Genomic DNA, 19,376 nt, shown 5'->3' on the forward strand with positions numbered 1-19,376 from the left:
ATCTTATGATGTGAAAATAAAGTTGATGTTTCAGTGAGTTCCCACTGTAGTCTTTTTTTTTTTTGAGATGGAGTTTCACTCTTGTTGCCCAGGCTGGAGTGCAATGGCTCGATCTTGGCTCACCACAACCTCCGCCTCCCAGGTTCAAGTGATTCTCTTGCGTCAGTCTCCCGAGTAGCTGGGATTACAGGCATGGGCCACCATGCTCAGCTAATTATATATTTTTAGTAGAACTGGGGTTTCTCCATGTTGGTCAGGCTGGTCTTGAATTCCTGACCTCAAATGATCTGCCTGCCTCAGCCTCCCACAGTGCTGGGATTACAGGCATGAGCCACTGTGCCTGGCCCACTTTAGTCATCTTGAAAATAAAATACATCAAGAATGGATACTGATTTGGTGCCAGACATGGCGGCTTGTGCCTATAATCCCAGCACTTTGGGAGGGGGAGGCAGGTGGATTACTTAAGGTCAGGAGTTCGAGACCAGCCTGGCCAACATAGTGAAACCCTCTCTCTACTAAACATACAAAAATTAGCCAGGTGTGGTGGTGGGCACCTGTAATTTCAGCTACTTGGGAGGCTAAGGCAGGAGAATTGCTTGAACCTGGGAGGTGGAGGCTGCAGTGAGCAGAGATCATGCCACTGCACTCCAGCCTGGTGACAGAGCGAGACTCTGTCTCAAAAACAAAAAAAAAAGAATGGACGCTGATTTGGGCCACATGAACCGACCCAAACAGAATCACAAAGCATGTAAATGTCAATGACATATCTGGGGGCCAACATTTATCACCCTTGTTGAAGGTACTCCTGCTTACAGAAGTCCAAGGAAAACCTACTCTGTAACAGACACAGATTCCCCTACAATCAAACTAAATCCCACTATTACCAAATCCAATTCTTCATAAACACTGCTTTGTGAAAGTTATTCAGCATATACTAGAAATTACATGTGCACCTGTAGCTTCTACTAGAAAAAAAGAAAGCTGGAATTCATTCTTAACATTTCAAAACGTGTCCATACATTTTTCTAATTATTTTGTACATTAGCTAATACTCTAATCTGTTAACTGCTACCATTAGGTTGTAAAATCTTGACTGCAATAGATTTTACACTGTCTAATCACCATGTGCTACACATTATGTGCACTGGGAAGACGAAATACCACCTTGTGTACCCTTATACCCAAGTAGTAACATGGCATTTAAAGCTTCTAATCGGTGTCCTTCTGAGGGATACTGGTCTACTTGGGTTTGAACCCAACACCCTGACATCATGCAACTTCTAGCCTTCCCATATCTGTAACAAGCAAATTAAATTTCCTGAGTGGTTTCCACTTTGCTGACTGAACTCTGATATTTAAGTATTTTTCTTGGACTTTGACTAAAATGGAATTTTCCTTAAGTTTTCAAAGGTTGTAGTTTCTTGCTACTAACATCAGAGGTCTAATTAAACTCTTTTGTAATATAAGTATATAGGACTGAAACAATGTAAAGTGTGTGTAAATTTTTTTTACAAACTAGAGTTATAACGGCATAGTAACTTTACTGACCATGTATGATCCTGATCCTTAAGATTAATAATTTATGTATTTTACTTTAATTTACTCCTTAAATGACCTGGAATAGAGATACATTTATACACAGTAAGTAACTTAATGTAATTATAAAATAATTTATTAGGTCCCAGTATTAAATTTTGAAAAATCAATGTTATTACTTCATTCTTTGAAGTGTTTAGCATAAATTAAATAATCATAAGCATTTAAAATAGCAGGTGTTTCAGGGAACATGGGATCTCTCTGTATTATTTCTTAAAACTGCAAGTCAAGGCCAGGCGCGGTGGCTCATGCCTGTAATCCCAGCACTATGGGAGGCCAAGGCGGGCGGATCACAAGGTCAGGAGATCGAGACCACGTTGAAACCTCGTCGCTACTAAAAATACAAAAAAAAAATTAGCCGGGCACGGTGGCGGGCGCCTGTAGTCCCAGCTACTCAGGAGGCTGAGGCAGGAGAATGGTGTGATCCCGGGGGCGGAGCTTGCAGTGAGCCGAGATCGCGCCACTGCACTCCAGCCTGGGGAACAGAGCGAGACTCCGTCTCAAAACAAACAAACAAACAAAAAAAAAACACTGCAGGTCAAGTTTGAAAAGTATCTTTAAAAGTTTATCTATGGAAATAGCAATTTTAAAGCAAACAACAAAAACATTTAAGCACTATTAAAATATGAAAGCAAATCTGAATTACTGTACTGCATCAGTGTTGTAAGATAAAATAAAGCACAATGTATAAAATTCATTCTAAAAAATTTAAAGGCTTTTTTCATTTTGTTTTTTAAAGATAATTACTCTAAGGCCAAGCACAGTGGCTCATGTCTGCAATCTCAACATTTTGGGAGGCTGAGGCAGGCAGATCACTTGAGGTCAAGAGTTCCAGTCCAGCCTGGCCAAAATGGCAAACCCTGTATCTACTAAAAGTACAAAAATTAGCCGGGTATGGTGGTGGGTGCCTGTAATCCCAGCTACTCGGGAAGCTGAGGCAGGAGAATCGCTTGAACCTGGTAGGTGGAGGTGGCAGTGAGCCGAGATCGCACCACTGGACTCCAGCCCAGGCGACAGAGCAAGACTCCGTCTCAAAACAATAACAAAAAAAGGTATCTTCCCCTAGTGAGAGAAAGCCTGTATCATAAGGAAGAAAGCAGTCTATTAAATATTACACTTCTCTCCACCCCCGATTTTCTTTTGACCCCAAGTCATAACATTCACTGGGCTCACCTCAGAATTGTCCATGGCGGCTTTCAATATGTTGGAGTGTGCATTGACAGCCTGGACTGCAGCATTCTGAGCTGCAATAGCCTGCAGAGTGACACTTGCAGTTTGCCTCAGAGCATCTTCTAAGCTCTTGGCTAGAGCTTAAGAAAAAAAAAAAAAGAACAGTTAAAAAACAAATCCCTACCCCATAAATGACTAAACTTTTGCTGTTCTCCTATTTAGTCTTCCATTGCATTTCCCAAAAAATTTAAAAAGGAACAACAAAATACACAAGACTCAAATTTAGGGAATCAAAGTTTCACTTAACAGTATGGTAAAGGGTGGGTGCGGTGGCTCACGCCTATAATCCCAGCACTTTGGGAGGTCGAGCTGGGTGGATCACAAGGTCAGGAGTTTGAGACCAGCCTGACCAATGTGGTGAAACCTCATCTCTACTAAAAATACAAAAATTAGCCGGGCATGGTGGCGGGTGCCTGTAGTCCCAGCTACTCGGGAGGCTGAGGCAGGAGAACCGCTTGAACCCGGGAGGTGGAGGTTGCAGTGAGCCGAGATCGCGCCACCGCACTCCAGCCTGGGCGACAGAGTGAGACTCCATCTTAAAAAAAAAAAAAAGTATGGTAAAATACTGATAATTTAGTCTGGATGATAAATGTATGAAGATTTATTACTTCTTTTTTTTTTTGAGATGGAGTCTTGCTCTGTCGCCCAGGCTGGAGTGCAACGGCACGATCTCGGGTCACTGTGAACTCCACCTGCCGGGTTCATGTGATTCTCCTGCCTCAGCCTCCCGAGTAGCTGGGACTACAGGCGCCTGCCACCACGCCCAGCTAATTTTTTTGTATTTTTTAGTAGAGACGGGGTTTCACTGTGTTAGCCAGGATGGTCTTGATCTCCTGACCTCCTGATCTGCCTGCCTTGGCCTCCCAAAGTGTTGGGATTACAGACGTGAGCCACCGTGCTTTTTTTTTTTTTTTTTTTTTTGGAGATGGACTCTCACTCTACCGCTCAGGCCGGAGTGCAGTGGCATGATCTCAGTTCACTGCAACCTCTGCCTCCCAAGTTCATGTGATTCTCCTGCCACAGCCTCCTGAGTAGCTGGGACTACAGGCGCCTGCCACCACGCTTGGCTAATTTTTTTGTATTTTTAGTAGAGACGGGGTTTCACCGTGTGAGCCAGGATGGTCTCGATCTCCTGACCTCGTGATCTGCCCACCTCAGCCTCTCCAAGTGCTGGGATTACAGACATGAGCCACCATGCCCAGCCTACTTTTTCTCTTCTGTATATCTAAACTTTTCAAAATAAAAGTGGTTTTTTTTCCTCAAAATTATTTAAAGAAGGGTAATGTATTTCAAATGGGAGAAACAAGGTTTAGGACAATATAGCTCCTTTTACATATTTGTGGCTATAAACTCAACAAATCCATCAGCTTTCTTCATTTTAAACAACAATTGTACAGACTCAAAGGGAAAAAGAAGTGCCCATTTTCATCCCCTTAGCAAGAAGGAATACTCATAGCAAAACACTTATATTGACAAGACATAAGAAAACAGACAGGAGAAAGAAAAAGACAAATAAAAAAATAGGCCAAAAAACCCCAAAACAAAACCCAAAGGCAACTTGAAATGGAGAGTGTTCTTCCACAAAAGGCCTCAAGAAATAGCAGACACCAATGTTCAAGAGGCACCTGTTAAGATCACATTTCTATATGCTGTCTCAGGAATACCACCAAAAGTAAAGCAAACAACGCATTTTAGATAATTTACTAAATGCAAAAAAAAAAAAAAAAAAAAAAAAAAAAAAGAAAGGCATTTGAAGAAAGAAGGCTAGTGAGAATACTAATTTAATAATAAATGGGCCGGTACAGTGGCTCACACTTGTAATCCCAGCACCTTGGAAGGCCGAGGCAGGCAGATCACCCGAGGTCGAATTCGAGACCAGGCTTGCCAACACTGTGAAACCCCATCTCTACTAAAAATGCAAAAATTATCCAGGCATGGTGGTGGGTGCCTGTAGTCCCAGCTACTCGGGAGGCTGAGGTGGGAGAATCGTGTGAACCTGGGAATCAGATGTTGCAGTGAGCCGAGACTGCATCACTGCACTCCAGCCTGGGTGACAGAGTGAGACTCTGTCTCTAAATAAATAAATAAATAAATACATAAATAAAATAAAAGATATCACATGGCAAAAAATAAAAAAAAATTTGACAAATGAGAAAAAAAGATGATTTTGAGCAAAAGAAGCATAAACTAGCAATGAACAAATGGAACCTGATGAACTACAAATGGTACCTCTGTAAGATAAAAGAGGAAAATTAATAAGGAGAAAATAAAAAGAAATTGACAGAAGTGATAGAAGTGAAACGAGAGCAGGGGATACAAAGAGAGAAGGGGACAAGGATCCCATGACATGCATGAGTGAACAGTGGACATCAAGTACAGGTAGTTGTGAACTACTTTATGGAGGCCACAGAAAGTGGGCTGCTGGGAGGCACCTGCTGCTTCCAGCCCTCTTCAGAGGTCTAGTCACTGTCCTTTGATCCTTGATAAATATTTCACATGCAAATGCATGCATGTATATTTTTAAAGTCAAGTTTGAGGGAGAATTAAGAGGTGACAGATAAAATTCTGAAAATTTTCACTTTGCCCAAAATGAAAGATGAGAGGAACCAGGCAAGGAAAAGAACAGCTGAAACAGCAGACATCTCCATCTTACATTTATAACTTAATTTCAAGGTGCCCAAGTGATAAAGAGAGAAAAGTGAAAAGTGAAGAAAAAATAGGACTAAAAGAAAAAAGGAGTAGGAAAAAAGAAACATTTCACTTAGAAGTCATTTATTAAATATTCTAAAATATTTGTAACACAATCAGAAGAATACAAAAAATGAAAAACAAAAATCCAAATCCAAGTAGCAAAACTAATGCCATAGGCACAGAATGACACCTATGCTATTCTAAGAAAATTGATTCCTCAGGGTAGGGCAGAACCAGCACATTACAAGGGAAACAGGAACAAAACAAATGATGAGGAGATCAAAAAACTATAAAGAGTTGCCATGAGTACTTAAACAACTCTCTGTCCAGCAAAAAGCTATATCCCACGACCTCCAGAGACATCAACATATTATAGCACAGTACAAAAAATCATGTTACAAGTGCTTTAAGACAGAAAAATAAATTTATAAGTATCTATTACCTTTTTTAAACCATTGAAAAATTTAAGAATCCTGACCTACCAAGGACAGCAAAAATAATAATAAAAAACTTGGCCAGGCGTGATAGCTCATGCCTGTAATCCCAGCACTTTGGGAGGCCAAGGTGGGAGGACTTCTTGAGGCCAAGAGTCCAACACTACCCTGACCAACATAGCAAGAGCCCATCTCTTAAAAACAAACAAACAAAAAAACCATAAAATTGAAACTTAAAAAGGAATATGCTTGTTAGCTGGAAACCAGCGATGTGTAGAACATTCCATGCCCCACCAGTGTCAGACGAGAGCACTACTAGAGAGTCCAGAGGCTAGATGATGAGGCAGTGTAAGCCATTCTGACTCCAACAAATAAATTTACAATTCTTAACCAACAGTTATTTACAATTATAAATTGACAATTATTAATAAAAGACTCTTAGGGCTGGGTACAGGGGCTCACGCCTGTAATCCCAGCACTTTGGGAGTCCAAGGTGGGAGGATCACTTGAGCCCAGGAGTACGAGACCAGTCTAGGCAACATAGTGAGATGCCTGTGTCTATAAAAATTTTTTTAAAAATTAGCTGGGTATGGTGGTACGCGCACCTGTAGTCCCAGCTACAGAGGAGGCTTCGATGGCTTCGGCCTGGAAGGCTGAGGCTGCAGTGAGCCATGACAGTGCCACCGCACTCCAGCCTGGGTGACAGAAAAAAAGAGCCTGTCTCAAAAAAATAAAGGACTTTTAGGCAAGCTGTTAAAACATAAATAATCAATTTCTGTTACCCAGAGTATAAATAATCTTTAGTGCTAACATAATCTTTAGTATTATTTAGAGTTTTCACCAACTATACACTAAAAATAGCCTTTGTCACTTGGGTAAAAGAAGTTGGGATGAAATGAAGGTGGTGAATAAAGCAATGCCACTAAAAAACAACAATAGCAACAAAAGAAACCACAACTAGCTGACAGATGACAAACTTGTGCTGATAGTTTAAGAAGAGAGCAACTGGGAGATGACCCAAAATCCTTAAGAAGCTATCTGGTTTACATACACTCAATTTTAACTTGTTCTTGTTTTTCCTGTTGTGCAAGGCGAGCTGCAACTTCTTCAGGTGGTCGCTCCCTTATAGAAGATGAAGATGCTTCTTCTTGCAGCAAAAGTAAATAAGAGGAAATCAAATTTCAGCACAGAATTTTAATAGCTAACAGGGATATAAAAACCAGCATCATTTGTACTGGCCAGTTGTATCAACACAGGGCATTTCTGTGGTAAGAATTCTAAAATCATTATCATTACTCTTAATGATTCCAAAATGAAGAAATAGGAATCAGTCTTTAATCTCCTTGTTTAAAAGATGTATTTGGACATTTAAATTTTAAAATTTCCTAAGAAAGTCTGAAGACCTGAACCTAGTGTAAATGTATACATAGTGCCTACATGTTACCTAGGCATTAAATAGTTCTGATGAGCATATCATTCATAAAATAACAAATAGAAATAATTAAATTACCTGAAAGCGCAGGTGTGGGTTTTCCTTCACCAATTTCAGGGTAATCAGTTTTTAAAGATTCCTCAGGCTGAACTGCAGGGGCTGGGACTGACAGGGTATCACCTGCTGCAGAAATAATTTGAGCTGCTTCTGTAGGTGCTATAAATATATGTTACTCATGGTATCTATACTTTCCTAGATTAACAGAGAAACAGACAAGAATTTACTACCATCACCACCCACTTCACATCTGACTCCTTAAAGACACAAATATTTGTACTGCCACGTTTGAATAACACACAAACAGGAGCACTGTCCACTGCATATATAAACTCACACAAAATGGACAATGGTTGGGAAAGAACAAAAGAAAAGAAGTCTTGTCTGCATCCACCCACATTTTAACCAACATTATTCCAGGCAAGGCTTCTAGTAATAATATTAAATATTAACACACAAGAAGTGGACGTTTATACAACATGGAAAAAGAATAACATAGGAAAAAGCCTGTTGATGATGAAGACAGACAAAAGAAAGCAACTAAACAGAATATTTTTTAATTGCTTTGAAGAGAGGTGGAAGACGTGTGAGCAGGAAAAAGATTATAGTTTTAAACACAAAGATGAAAGGTCACAGTGATCAAGAACAGAACTGAGTTAAAATATACATATACATATATATATATATAATTTTTTTTTTTTTTGCACACTTTGGGAGGCCAAGATGGAAGGACTGCTTGAGGCCAAGACCAACATGGCCAACATAGCAAGACCCCATCTCTATCAATCAATCAATCATTTTTGTGTGTAGTATTTTATATATTTATTGATTGATTGATTTTTATTTTTGAGACAAGGTCTCACTCTGTTGCCCAGGCTGGAGTATAGTGGCACTATCATGGCTCACTGCAACCTCGAACTCCCAGGAACAAGCAATACCCCCACCTCAGCATCTGGCACATAGCTGGGACTACAGGTGTGTACCATCACACTTCGCTAATTTTTAAATTTTTTTGTAGATATAGGGTCTGCCTCTCTTGCCCAGGCTGGTCTCAAACTCCTAGGCTCAAGTGATCCTCCCTCCTCGGCCTCCCAAAGTGCTGGGATTACAGGTGTTAGCCACTGTGCCCGGCCTTGGTTTTAAACCAAGTAACAGTCAATTATCAATCCCCTGGCTCAGCATTCTCTTCCCATCCCACCCAGAACATGAAACATTTTCTTTTGTTTGTTTGAGACAGAGTCTTGCCCTGTCACCCAGGCTGGAGTGTAGTGGTGCAATCAGAGCTCACTGCAGCCTCAACCTCCTGGGCTCAAGTGGTCCTCCCTCCCAAGTGCTGGGACTACAGGCATGCACCACCATCCCTAGCTAATTTTTAATTTTTTATAGAAACAGGATCTTGCTATGTTGCCCAGGCTGCTTTCAAACTCCTGGGCTTAGGTGATCCTCCCACCTTGGCTTCCCAAAGTGCTGGGATTACAGACATGAGCCCCTGCACCTGGCCTAAAATAAAATTATTACAATGGCTTCCAAGGACTGCCACAATAAACTTTTTGCTCCCTCTCTGACCTCATTTGCTCCTGTTCTCCCCTTACTCAATTCACTCTAGCCTCATCTGCCCTTTGCTTGAATATGTCAAGCCTCTACACCAGCTAATCCTGCTGCCTGGGATGCTTTTCCCCACCACCCTTTTACATGACTTACCCTCCTTATGTCTTTCTAATCTTTGCTCAGATAACCCCTTCCAGGTAAGGTATTCCTTACACACTCCATTTAAAACTGCAGTATTCCTTCCCACAATGTCTGACATCCTATACATTTTACTTGTTTATTCCCTCTCCTTATCCAATCAAGAAATATTAGCTGGAATTTTTTTTTAACTGTTTTGTTCATGGCTATTTCCCCAGGGCTTACAAGAATGTCTAGCACAGAAAACACAGTAAATATCTGCTGAATTAAAGTCGGGTGATTTAATTAAGAACAGATGCAACAAAGGAGAAACATAAGAAGTTCAAATGTATACTGAACAGGTTAGAGTTCAACAGGCAAGTGCTGTAAATTAGGGTGAGGTGACTGGTAGTTTCTGAAGTCAAAAAATATCTGCAGGGACTAGAGCAAGACACTTTCATCACTAAGAAAGAAGAGAGGATAGAGAATTGGTGAAGAGGCTGGGCATGGTGGCTCATGCCTGTAATCGCAGCACTTTGGGAGGCCGAGGCGGGTGGATCACCTGAGGGCGGGAGTTTGAGACCGGCCTGACCAACATGGAGAAACTCCACCTCTAGTAAAAATAGAAAATTAGCGGAGTGTGCTGGCACATGCCTGTAATCCCAGCTACTCGGAAGTCTGAGGCAGGAGAATTGCTTGAACCCAGGAGGTGGAGGCTGCGGTGAGCCGAGATCATGCCATTGCACTCCAGCCTGGGCAACAAGAGCGAAACTCTGTCTCAAGAAAAATAATAATAATAATAATAATAATAACAATAATAATAATAATTGGTGAAGAGATTTACCTAGAATTTTAAAAAGATGGTTAAAATATAAGTACCTGTTTCTGAAGCTGCAGTATCTCCCTTTTGTTTCTGGAGTTGTGAGGCAGGCTGTTTAGATTCTTTCATTACTTCTGATACACTAGAGATTTTTAGTGGACCAGACTGAATCTTGGAAATAAAAAACATTTATTTAACATTTCAGATATACTACTATTTTTTAAAAAGGTACAGTAATTTGCAGTATTTCAAATGTCAAGTCTTTCAGGCTTTTAACGTAAAGTTATCAACACTCTATAACATATATATTTTATTAAACATAGTTGAGAGAAACCACCATTACTAGAAAAGTGCAGTCCAGAAATTTCATTCCAAATGACCAGCCCATATTTTAATAGTAACAAAGGTTTCTATTAGGGTGACCAGTAAAGTCCATGACACACGATCTTCTCATTAAACACCATTCCTTGTACTTACACAGTATTAAGAAGACTATTATAATTTCCTTTCTAAATCAAATTATGATGTCTTCCGTATACATTCAGTTAGAAGCAAATGATTATTAAAGGCTCTGAGTAAAAATATACATGAATTTTGTTTCTTTGATTGCCAGGATTCATGCAATTGCACAATAAGATATATGATATCAATTTGTAAGCAAGGCTTGCCTTCCTCTTTCCCAATTATTGCCTGCCTTAAGTTTAAGACACCGTTCATTTAAGAGGGCTGCCAGATATGTGCCAGGGAAAATTACTTTTATTTTTATTTCCACTTATGTTATTCCACTTTTTGCCCTAACTTGGCAGTAGGACTCAGATATCCCTAACATGACTACTTAAACACAACAGAGATGGTTCTGAACTTAGTCATCACCAGAAACTAGAATTATTTCCATTTTCATTAAAATATTATTTTTGAATGATGAAGAATGATTACTGTAACAAGCAAAACAATACCAAGATATACCAGTGGCTTTAACTTGCCTCTTCACTGCTCCTTTCCCTTTCCACTCTCTTAGGTAGCCACTGCTAATAGCCTGGAATCTATCCTTCTACTCCTGAGCAAAAACTCAAGTATATACACATAAACAATGTTTCACTTCCTTAAACAAACCAAAATAGGGTTATATTATACAAATTACCTTGTAACTTGCTCTTTTTTTTTTCATTTAACACTATATCATGGACATTCTCTTTCAGGTCAAGAAATTCTTTTTAGTTGCATAACATCCTCATATAACGATTTCCCATAATTTGGTCAACTTCTCCTCTATAGTCATTCAAGTTGTTTCCTGTTTTGTTTTGCTTTGCTGCTACAAATAAAGCAATGAACATCCATCCCTGTCCGTTTAACTGAAAAGCACCATAGTGTGACATCTATGGGATAGTTTTCAGAAGAGGAATTGCTGGGTCAAAGGGGTTGTATATTTTTAACAGATGTTAACAGATCACTTTCACTTAAGATTCTAGTGATTTACATTCTCACAATTAAAGTGTGTGTGTGATCTATTTCCAAATTCAGTTGCTCTATTCCTCTAATTTCTTTTCCTGTGTCACAATCTTATTTTATTAAAGTAGCAGTATAAAAAAGTCTATCTAGAAAAGCACCCCTCCTCATGCCTTATTCAAAATGTTCTTGAGTAGTCATGTACATCATTAATTCCTCCATATGAATGTTAAAACTGTATTATCTGGTTCCTCACCATCTAGAAAAATTCATTCAAATTCTTACTAGATTTGTGTGAATAGACACACCATAAAAACATTTCTCTCTAATATATACATATACATTTCTCTCAAACATATATATGTATGTCATATATATTTAGTACTATCTTAATGTAATTTGGTACTATCTCAATGTAATATGGTATTATCTCAACATATATTTGGTACTACCTTGGTACTATCTTTAATGACATACATACATATTTGAGAGAAATGACATTTTTATGATATGAAGTTCTATCCAGGAATATAACAGTTGTAACCATTTAGGCAGGTGTTATTCCATGTCCATCAAAAAGATTTTATGCATGGACAGTAAATATAGAGACAATGTTACAACAAATCATGTTGCTACTAAAAAGGTTACCATGAAATATAATGCACAGCAACAAGTTGACACAATGTTTAACAGTAGAGAGTGCTTGAATAAATGGTAAAAAATAGGAACACTAACTGCTATTGTAATTCAGAGGAGAGAAAATTAAGTCTATGCAGTGAAGGATGCAGCCCTTGAAGAGAACATTAATGGGCAAAGGAAAGGAAGTCATTCTGGTTAGGAGACCATCCTGTAAAAAGTTGGACAAATGGAAGGGATCTTAGATCTGAGTTCTCTCTTTAAGCATGGCCCTTGGAACACTTTAATCACTTGATTAACATTGGTGGAATAAATGAGGAAAGCAAAGACATATTTGTAATGAAGGGCAACTGGTGCAGAGCTAAGGGCTTATGTGCAGGACCCAGAGATAAGGCTGCAAAGGTAAACAAGTGCCAGATTGCCAAGGGTACTGAATGTCAACTTAAAAGTTAGCAAAGACCACAAACTACAGAAATAAAGAAGTCCAATGGCCAGTTCCTAGGTTGACATTTAAGCACTACTGGCTTCATACTTATTCAGAAGGTGAGACAGACTCTAAGATTTCTCTAGTTTTTACATCCTGTGGTCTTCTTTTAAACATTACATCCTGTGGTCTTCTTTTAAACAACACGAAATATCTAGAAGTACATTAATAGGTGTTATCATGAAAATATCATAGCACTTCTTTTAGAAGATTCTCTGGTATTGATATAAAGATGACCCAGATTCTGTTAGGAGAGATCTAGGTGGGTAGAGACTGGGAGGAAGATGGGAAAGACTGTGTGCACATGGAGAGCAACAGGTCTAGTTAAGAAGACAATTTGGATATGAAGTGATAAAGGTCAGAATAGGAGTACAGATAGTGGTAATGCAAGAAGATTAAACAAGATAGGACAGCTAATGAAATATGGGCAACCTGTGAAGAATCTACGAATTCTGGCCTAGCTACACCTGACAACTTGGTATACTATCTTTAATACAAAAAAGCAAATAAGGAGTAGTATAAGTGTGGAGGTGGTGTAGTACAAACATGCTGAGTTATTAAGTAGAAATGTTCTCCAAGGTAGCTAAAGTGGAGTGAGAAGAGGCTATTTGGAGGGATAAAGGATTCATCTACAAAGAATGACATTTGAAGTCATGTCAACTGAGAAAAGAACACTGCTCTGAATTTTTCAACCATACTCTAGGAATAGCTTTCAGCTATTTCTCCTGGGTCATGAAGCTTAAAATAGATTCAAGATTTTAGAATAAATCCACAGGGTTCTGCTCCTTAACTTATGAAGCTGCCAAATTATCTCCCTCAGTCAGTATGGTCATTTTAAAGTCCGTATAGAAGAATAAATGATGTAGAAGACTAGTCAAAACATGTTGAAAAGTATGGTCGGGGTGGGTTACAGGGAGGAAGTTAGATGACAGTTCTTTTCCCAAACGTTAACTTTGCTATAGGATGGGTCTCTAGATCATGTTAGATACTAGAGAGTAAGTCCACCCAGTTTCTAAGAATAAACTGATCAGCCATGTCCAGCCTCATAGCATAAAGAAATACCCAATACCAAAGAGTCAAAAATCCATGCTCTTTTACAGAATTTTTGTTTTTTACAAGAAGCTGTGTGTGAATGATGAAACATTTAAGATTAGAGTTTAAAAAAACTTTTAGGCCGGGCGTGGTGGCTCATGCCTGTAATCCCAGCATTTTAGAAGGTCAAGGTGGGCAGATCACCTGAGGTCAGGAGTTTGAGACCAGCCTGGCCAACATGGTGAAACCCCATCTCTAATAAAAAAAATGCAAAAATTAACTGGGCATGGTGGCACACGCCTGTAGTCCCAGCTACTTGGGAGGCTGAAGCAGGAGAATTGCTGGAACCCAGGAGGCGGAATTTGCAATGAGCTGAGATCACACCACTGTACTCAAGCCTAGGTGACAGAGCAAGACTCTGTCTCAAAAAAAAAAAAATTTTTTTTTAGGCTGGTGAGAAAAAAAGGAATACACCCAAAGTTACAGGAATAGAAGATATCCTGTCAACTAATCAGCATCTAGCTGAAAATTCTGTGACTTTGTGTTATGGTCTAAAAGGAACCACTAACCATAATACATGGTTTTATGTCATGACCATTCTGCACTTGTTTTTATAGTGTTCTAAGTAAGAGCTTGATAGCTGCAACAGCATGGGATAACATATAGACATCCCCCTCAGTCCACAGGGCAACCATGGTTACCTCTGCCCAAGGTATCTCCTCCATTTACCCTTATGTGCAGCACAGTTACTTTCTATGTGGTATGTACTGACAGCACTTATGGGACTCCAAAAGCATAATTATCCATCTGTACTAGCTACTATTAGTTCAATTTAAAGAAAACTGGCCAGGCACCGTGGCTCACACCTGTAATCCCAGCACTTTGGGAGGCTGAGGCAGGTGGATCACCTGAGGTCAGGAGTTCGAGACCAGTCTGGTCAACATGGTGAACCCCATCTCTACTAAAAATACAAGCAATTAGCCTGGCATGTTGGCAGGTGCCTGTAATTCCAGCTACTCGGGAGGCTGAGGCAGGAGAATCGCTTGAACCCAGGAGACGGAGGTTGCAGCAAGCCAAGATCATACCACTACACTCCAGCCTGGTTAACAAGAGTGAAACTCCATCTCAAAAAAAAAAACAATAAAAGAAAAAAACTGCACCTGTACTGAACATGGAGACTTTTTTTTCTTGTCATCATTCCCTAAATAACAAAGTATAATGAAAATTTACACAGCATTTACACTGTATTAGATATTACATCTAATCTAGAGATGATTTAAAGTATATGGGAGGGTGTACATAGGTTATATGCAAATACTGTAACATTTTATATCTGAGACTTGAGTATCCATGGGATTTTTGTATCCATGGGAAGTCCTGAACCACTCCTTCAAGAATATCAAAAGAAAACTGTATTTTCAACATGAAAACAACTTGCTTTTAAAGTATTTCATTGGATAAATTGAAATATTGTTTAAAACTCTTACCGATTTCTTTGGCAATGGAACATCATAAACTGCAGAACCAAGAACCATCTCGAAGAGTTTGTCTGAGTAAGGTACGGTTTTCTCTACACTTTCCCGGAAATGGGAATCCCATTTGGCATATAAGATAGTGCCACCAATACCTCCCCCAACAAACAAAAGGCCAGCTCCAGCAATTTTGCCAGTAGTCAACCTAAGTGAAAGAAATAGGAAATACATTTACATTTATTGGCTCTCCTACACCTATTTTCCTATACCAATGTAACCATCTCAAAGACCTCTAGCCTCTACTTATCTACCACAAATTCAGATCATAGCAGCCAAGTTTACCACCACATCTGCACATCACCTTTTCCTGATTTGTTTCTAACATGTTGCCACCAGAAATAGTATTTATTCATTTTGGGAGGCCTAGATTAAAGGGTTGCTTGAGCCCAGGAGTTCAAAACCACCCTAGGCACCATAGTAAGATCCCATCTCTACCCGCCGCCCCTTGCCAAAAAAAATTAGCCAAGTACAGTAGCAGGTGCCCCAGCTAATCAGGAGGCTGAGGTAGGAGGAATGCTCAAGCCTGGGAGATCAAGGCTGCAGTGAGCTGTGATCATGCGACTGCACTCCAGCCTGGAGCAACAGAACGAGACCTTGTCTCAAAAAAAAAAAAAAAAAAAAAAAAAAAAAAAAAAAAAAAGTATGAGTAACTAAAAATAACTACAATATCTAGGAATCTACCCTTTAACATTTAATTCAACATGTCCACAATCATGATATTCTCTCTGAATCCAAACAAGAACTATCACTAACTTTCAAGGCTCCTCTTCCTCAATCAAACATTTCTATAAACACAATAAACTTTTTTTTTTTTCTTCTTGAGACAAAGTCTTCCTCAGGCTGGAGTGTGATGGCATGATCTTAGCTCACTGCAACCTTCGCCTCCCGGGTTCAGGTGATTCTCCTGCCTCAGCCTCCCGAGTAGCTGGGATTACAGGCATGCGCCACCATGCCCGGCTAATTTTTGTATTTTTAGTAGAGATGGGATTTCACCATGATGGCCAGGCTGGTCTCAAACTCCTGACCTCAGGTGATCCGCCCGCCTCGGCCTCCTGAAGTGCTGGGATTATAAGCGTGAGCCACTGCACCTGGCCTAAACACAATAAACTCTTTACAAAAGATAATAAAACATCAGCCAGGCATGGTGGCTCACACCTGTAATGCCAGCACTTTGACAGGCCGAGGCGGATGGATCACCTGAGGTCAGGAGTTTGAGACCAGCCTGGCCAACGTCGCAAAACCCTGTCTCTACTAAAAATACAAAAATTAGCTGGGCATGGTGACACGCACCTATAGTCCCAGATACGGGGGAGGCTGAGGCAGAGGCAGAGGCAGAGGCAGAAAAATCGCTTGAACCTGGGAAGCGGAGGTTGCACTGAGCCAAGATCGAGCCAGTGCACTCCAGCCTGGGCAACAGAGCAAGACTCTGTCTTAAAAAAAAAAAAAAAGAAGATAATAAAATGCCAAATAAATTTAACACTTGTTTAAGTCACAACATGAAAAGATAATAAGATGCCAAATAAATTTAACACTTATTTAAGTTACAACATGCTGAGTTCTGGATATAAATCTATTTGCCGTAGAATGGAAGACTGCACATGCAAGGAGAGCTCTGCTTCAGATGCCATCCAATTACCAAAGAGCCAAAAGGTGCATTATTAACAAATTATTACCTACAAACAATGCTCCAGAAGGTAGCCCAACAATGTTACAGCAAAGCTTCAGTGTATGTATCCCTTAAAAAAAAAAGGTTTAGACAGCTATTCCCACATTCAAGGAAAACACACACATACTCCCTTAGCAGCACACAGTGAAAAGCCTGGTTATAGGGAGACACACTACATACCCAGAGCTGCCTGAAGTTGAGTATCTGCGGCATGGTCGCAATGGACGGAGGACAAACTTCCCACAGAGACAACTCTAAAGAAGGAAAACACATCACAACCAATACAGTTAAAGGAAACTGGTAAGCTTTTTGGGTTGGTAATACAGATAAAACACTTTTATTAAAAATGTCTTCATTAAACAAAAAATTACTTTTTTTCAGAAGTCAATTTATCCCATATTTATAGATTCCTAAAAGCAGTGATGCTTCTTATACCCCAAGGCTCACATAAAATTACTTTTAATATTAAAAGAATTATCAGACTATGATCAATTAGCACCTTTAAATAAGTCTTAAGTATGCTATTTCCTGAATACAATTGGTATTTGCTATATGTTTTCTTAATTGGCAAAAAAAAAAATCTATTTTACTTTATAAGCTTAGTTTAGACATCTGAAAATCATCCACAAAGTCTAGCCAAAACATGGCATTATAGGATACACACTCAAGGGACAGATCTAACCTCAGCTAACTGATCCAGAAAACCAGGTTTTCCATCTCTGAACTAACTATGTAGCTGGTCAACTCCTAGAGGCATTCATTTAAAAGCTGATTTTTGGTTTATCTTAGCATATTGTTAGTCTAAAAGCCAACCATTTTAAGAAAAACATTTTAATTAATGTTGCAAATGCTCAAGTACACCTGTCCCCATATAACTAGTCTATTCTTACATAAAACAAGTGATCAGGGCTATATGGTTTGTGATTGGTTTTAATAAGAGTAAAATATACCTAAAAATTTCTTAATAATATGTGGATCCCCTAAATCAAGCAAATGAACAAGCATCTAAATACTGTTGGGGAAGGTTTTCATAAACTTTAAACCATTCATACCTATCAATTTGAAAATTTACACTTATCAAATCCATAAAAGTATCTTCTTTTAAAATACAAAGAAAAATTAAGCTGCAACAAGGGGAAAAATGCTTTCTCTGGGTTCTTTACTGAAATTGTATTTAAGGAATATCAGAATAACAAAAACTTCCTTTTAAAAGTATCTGTAGTTTTAGGAAAATATATCACATCATCAGAGGGCACATGAAATTACTCTATAGTTATAATTTACACTCTACTGGCCAAAGCCTAGAGGTAAACAGCTAACTAATGTAGTAATACATTTTGAAAAACAAAAAAACAAATCAGATGTTTTAAAATATGTAAAGCAGATACAACTGGTATTTAAAAGTATTTTAATTATTGGCATGGTGGCTCATGCCTGTAATCCCAGCACTTTGAGAGGCTGGCGGGGGTGGGCAGGGGGATTGCTTGAGCCCAGGATGTCAAAACCAGCCTTGGCAACATGGCAAAACTCCATCTCTACTAAAAATACAAAAACTAGCCAGGTTTGGTGGCATGCACCTATAGTCCCAGCTACTTGGGAGGCTGAGGCATGAGAATCACTTGAGCCTGGGAGGTGGAGGTTGCAGGGAGCCAAGACTGTGTCACTTCAGTCCAGTCTGGGCAATAGAATGAGACCCTATCCCCTCCACTCCCCCCAAAAAAATGAAAACAAAAAATAACAACAACAACAAAAACCCCAGTATTTCAATTATTACCTACCCTGTAGAATTCCCAACATTTTTTAACCATTTTTAATAGAAAAGATGTTTTCCTTCTATTCTGTAAAGCAGGTAGTATGAAATTATAAACAGAAATGCATCTATTTTTATATGTCAACAACTCCATTTTTGTGACGTAGGGAGAAAATATTAAGAGGCCACTGAAGTCGTATTATATTTAAGGTTGCATTTTTTAATCTGTCTAGGTATAAATAGGTATTCAGGTCAAAAGTTAAGGCACTGTTAACAATGGATAAGTAGCTAACTGGAGTATCAAGCAGCAAGCATAATGGATAACCGACTCCAGGAAATCAGGGACAAATTTAACACTAGAGTTTGAGACTACCGAAAGTCACATCAGTTTTTCTTTGAATAATATTTTTGCTTGTTTGTTTGTAAAGACCAGGTCTTGCTATGTTGACCAGGCTGGTCTCAAACTCCTGGCCTCAACCTATTCTCCTGCTGCGGCCTCCCAAAGTGCTGGAATTACAGGTATGAACAACCATGCCCAGCATCAGTATTTTTAAATGTTTCTTTATCTACCTTCTATTTTCTTTTATCTTGACTCTCCATCCTCCCTTTGACAGAATGTATTTTGACTATAAGTTAAAACTTCCTAATACTAAATAAATTTAAAATCTTATTTTAAATAATAATTTTAAAAGTTTAAATATACATAGAGTGAAATCTCCCTCATACTTCTTTCCCCAGCCACCCCATGCTTGCCATAGGCAACTGACACTGTCAGTTTCTTATTTATCCAGAGACATTTTATGTATATTTATTCAAATATGCATATTCTCCTGACTTTCTCCACCTTTACACAAATGATACCATAATATACACACAGCTCTCTATTAAAGTTCAAGGATATATAT

At 39.1% G+C, this 19,376-nt stretch overlaps 1 protein-coding gene across 10 annotated transcripts in view; it reads right to left on the reverse strand.

Moving 5' to 3' along the window:
- IMMT (inner membrane mitochondrial protein) overlaps positions 1-19,376 on the reverse strand; it is a 56,706-nt gene that overhangs the window by 24,535 nt on the left and 12,795 nt on the right. For 3 of the 10 annotated variants that reach the window (XM_017856284.1, XM_017856287.1, XM_017856283.1), the window contains exons 2-7: positions 16,902-16,975; positions 15,011-15,200; positions 9,985-10,096; positions 7,462-7,599; positions 7,003-7,098; positions 2,770-2,906 (exon numbers count right to left, since the gene is read on the reverse strand). In XM_017856284.1, the coding sequence (XP_017711773.1) occupies positions 2,770-2,906; positions 7,003-7,098; positions 7,462-7,599; positions 9,985-10,096; positions 15,011-15,200; positions 16,902-16,975 (747 nt within the window). The remainder of the gene's footprint in view (positions 1-2,769; positions 2,907-7,002; positions 7,099-7,461; positions 7,600-9,984; positions 10,097-15,010; positions 15,201-16,901; positions 16,976-19,376) is intronic. The other 7 variants (XM_017856291.1, XM_017856290.1, XM_017856289.1 and 4 more) reach the window with 7 other exon arrangements.

This window comes from Rhinopithecus bieti, unplaced genomic scaffold, assembly GCF_001698545.2.
Source record: "Rhinopithecus bieti isolate Rb0 unplaced genomic scaffold, ASM169854v2 scaffold_44368, whole genome shotgun sequence".
In the NCBI taxonomy this organism is placed as follows: Eukaryota; Metazoa; Chordata; class Mammalia; order Primates; family Cercopithecidae; genus Rhinopithecus; species Rhinopithecus bieti.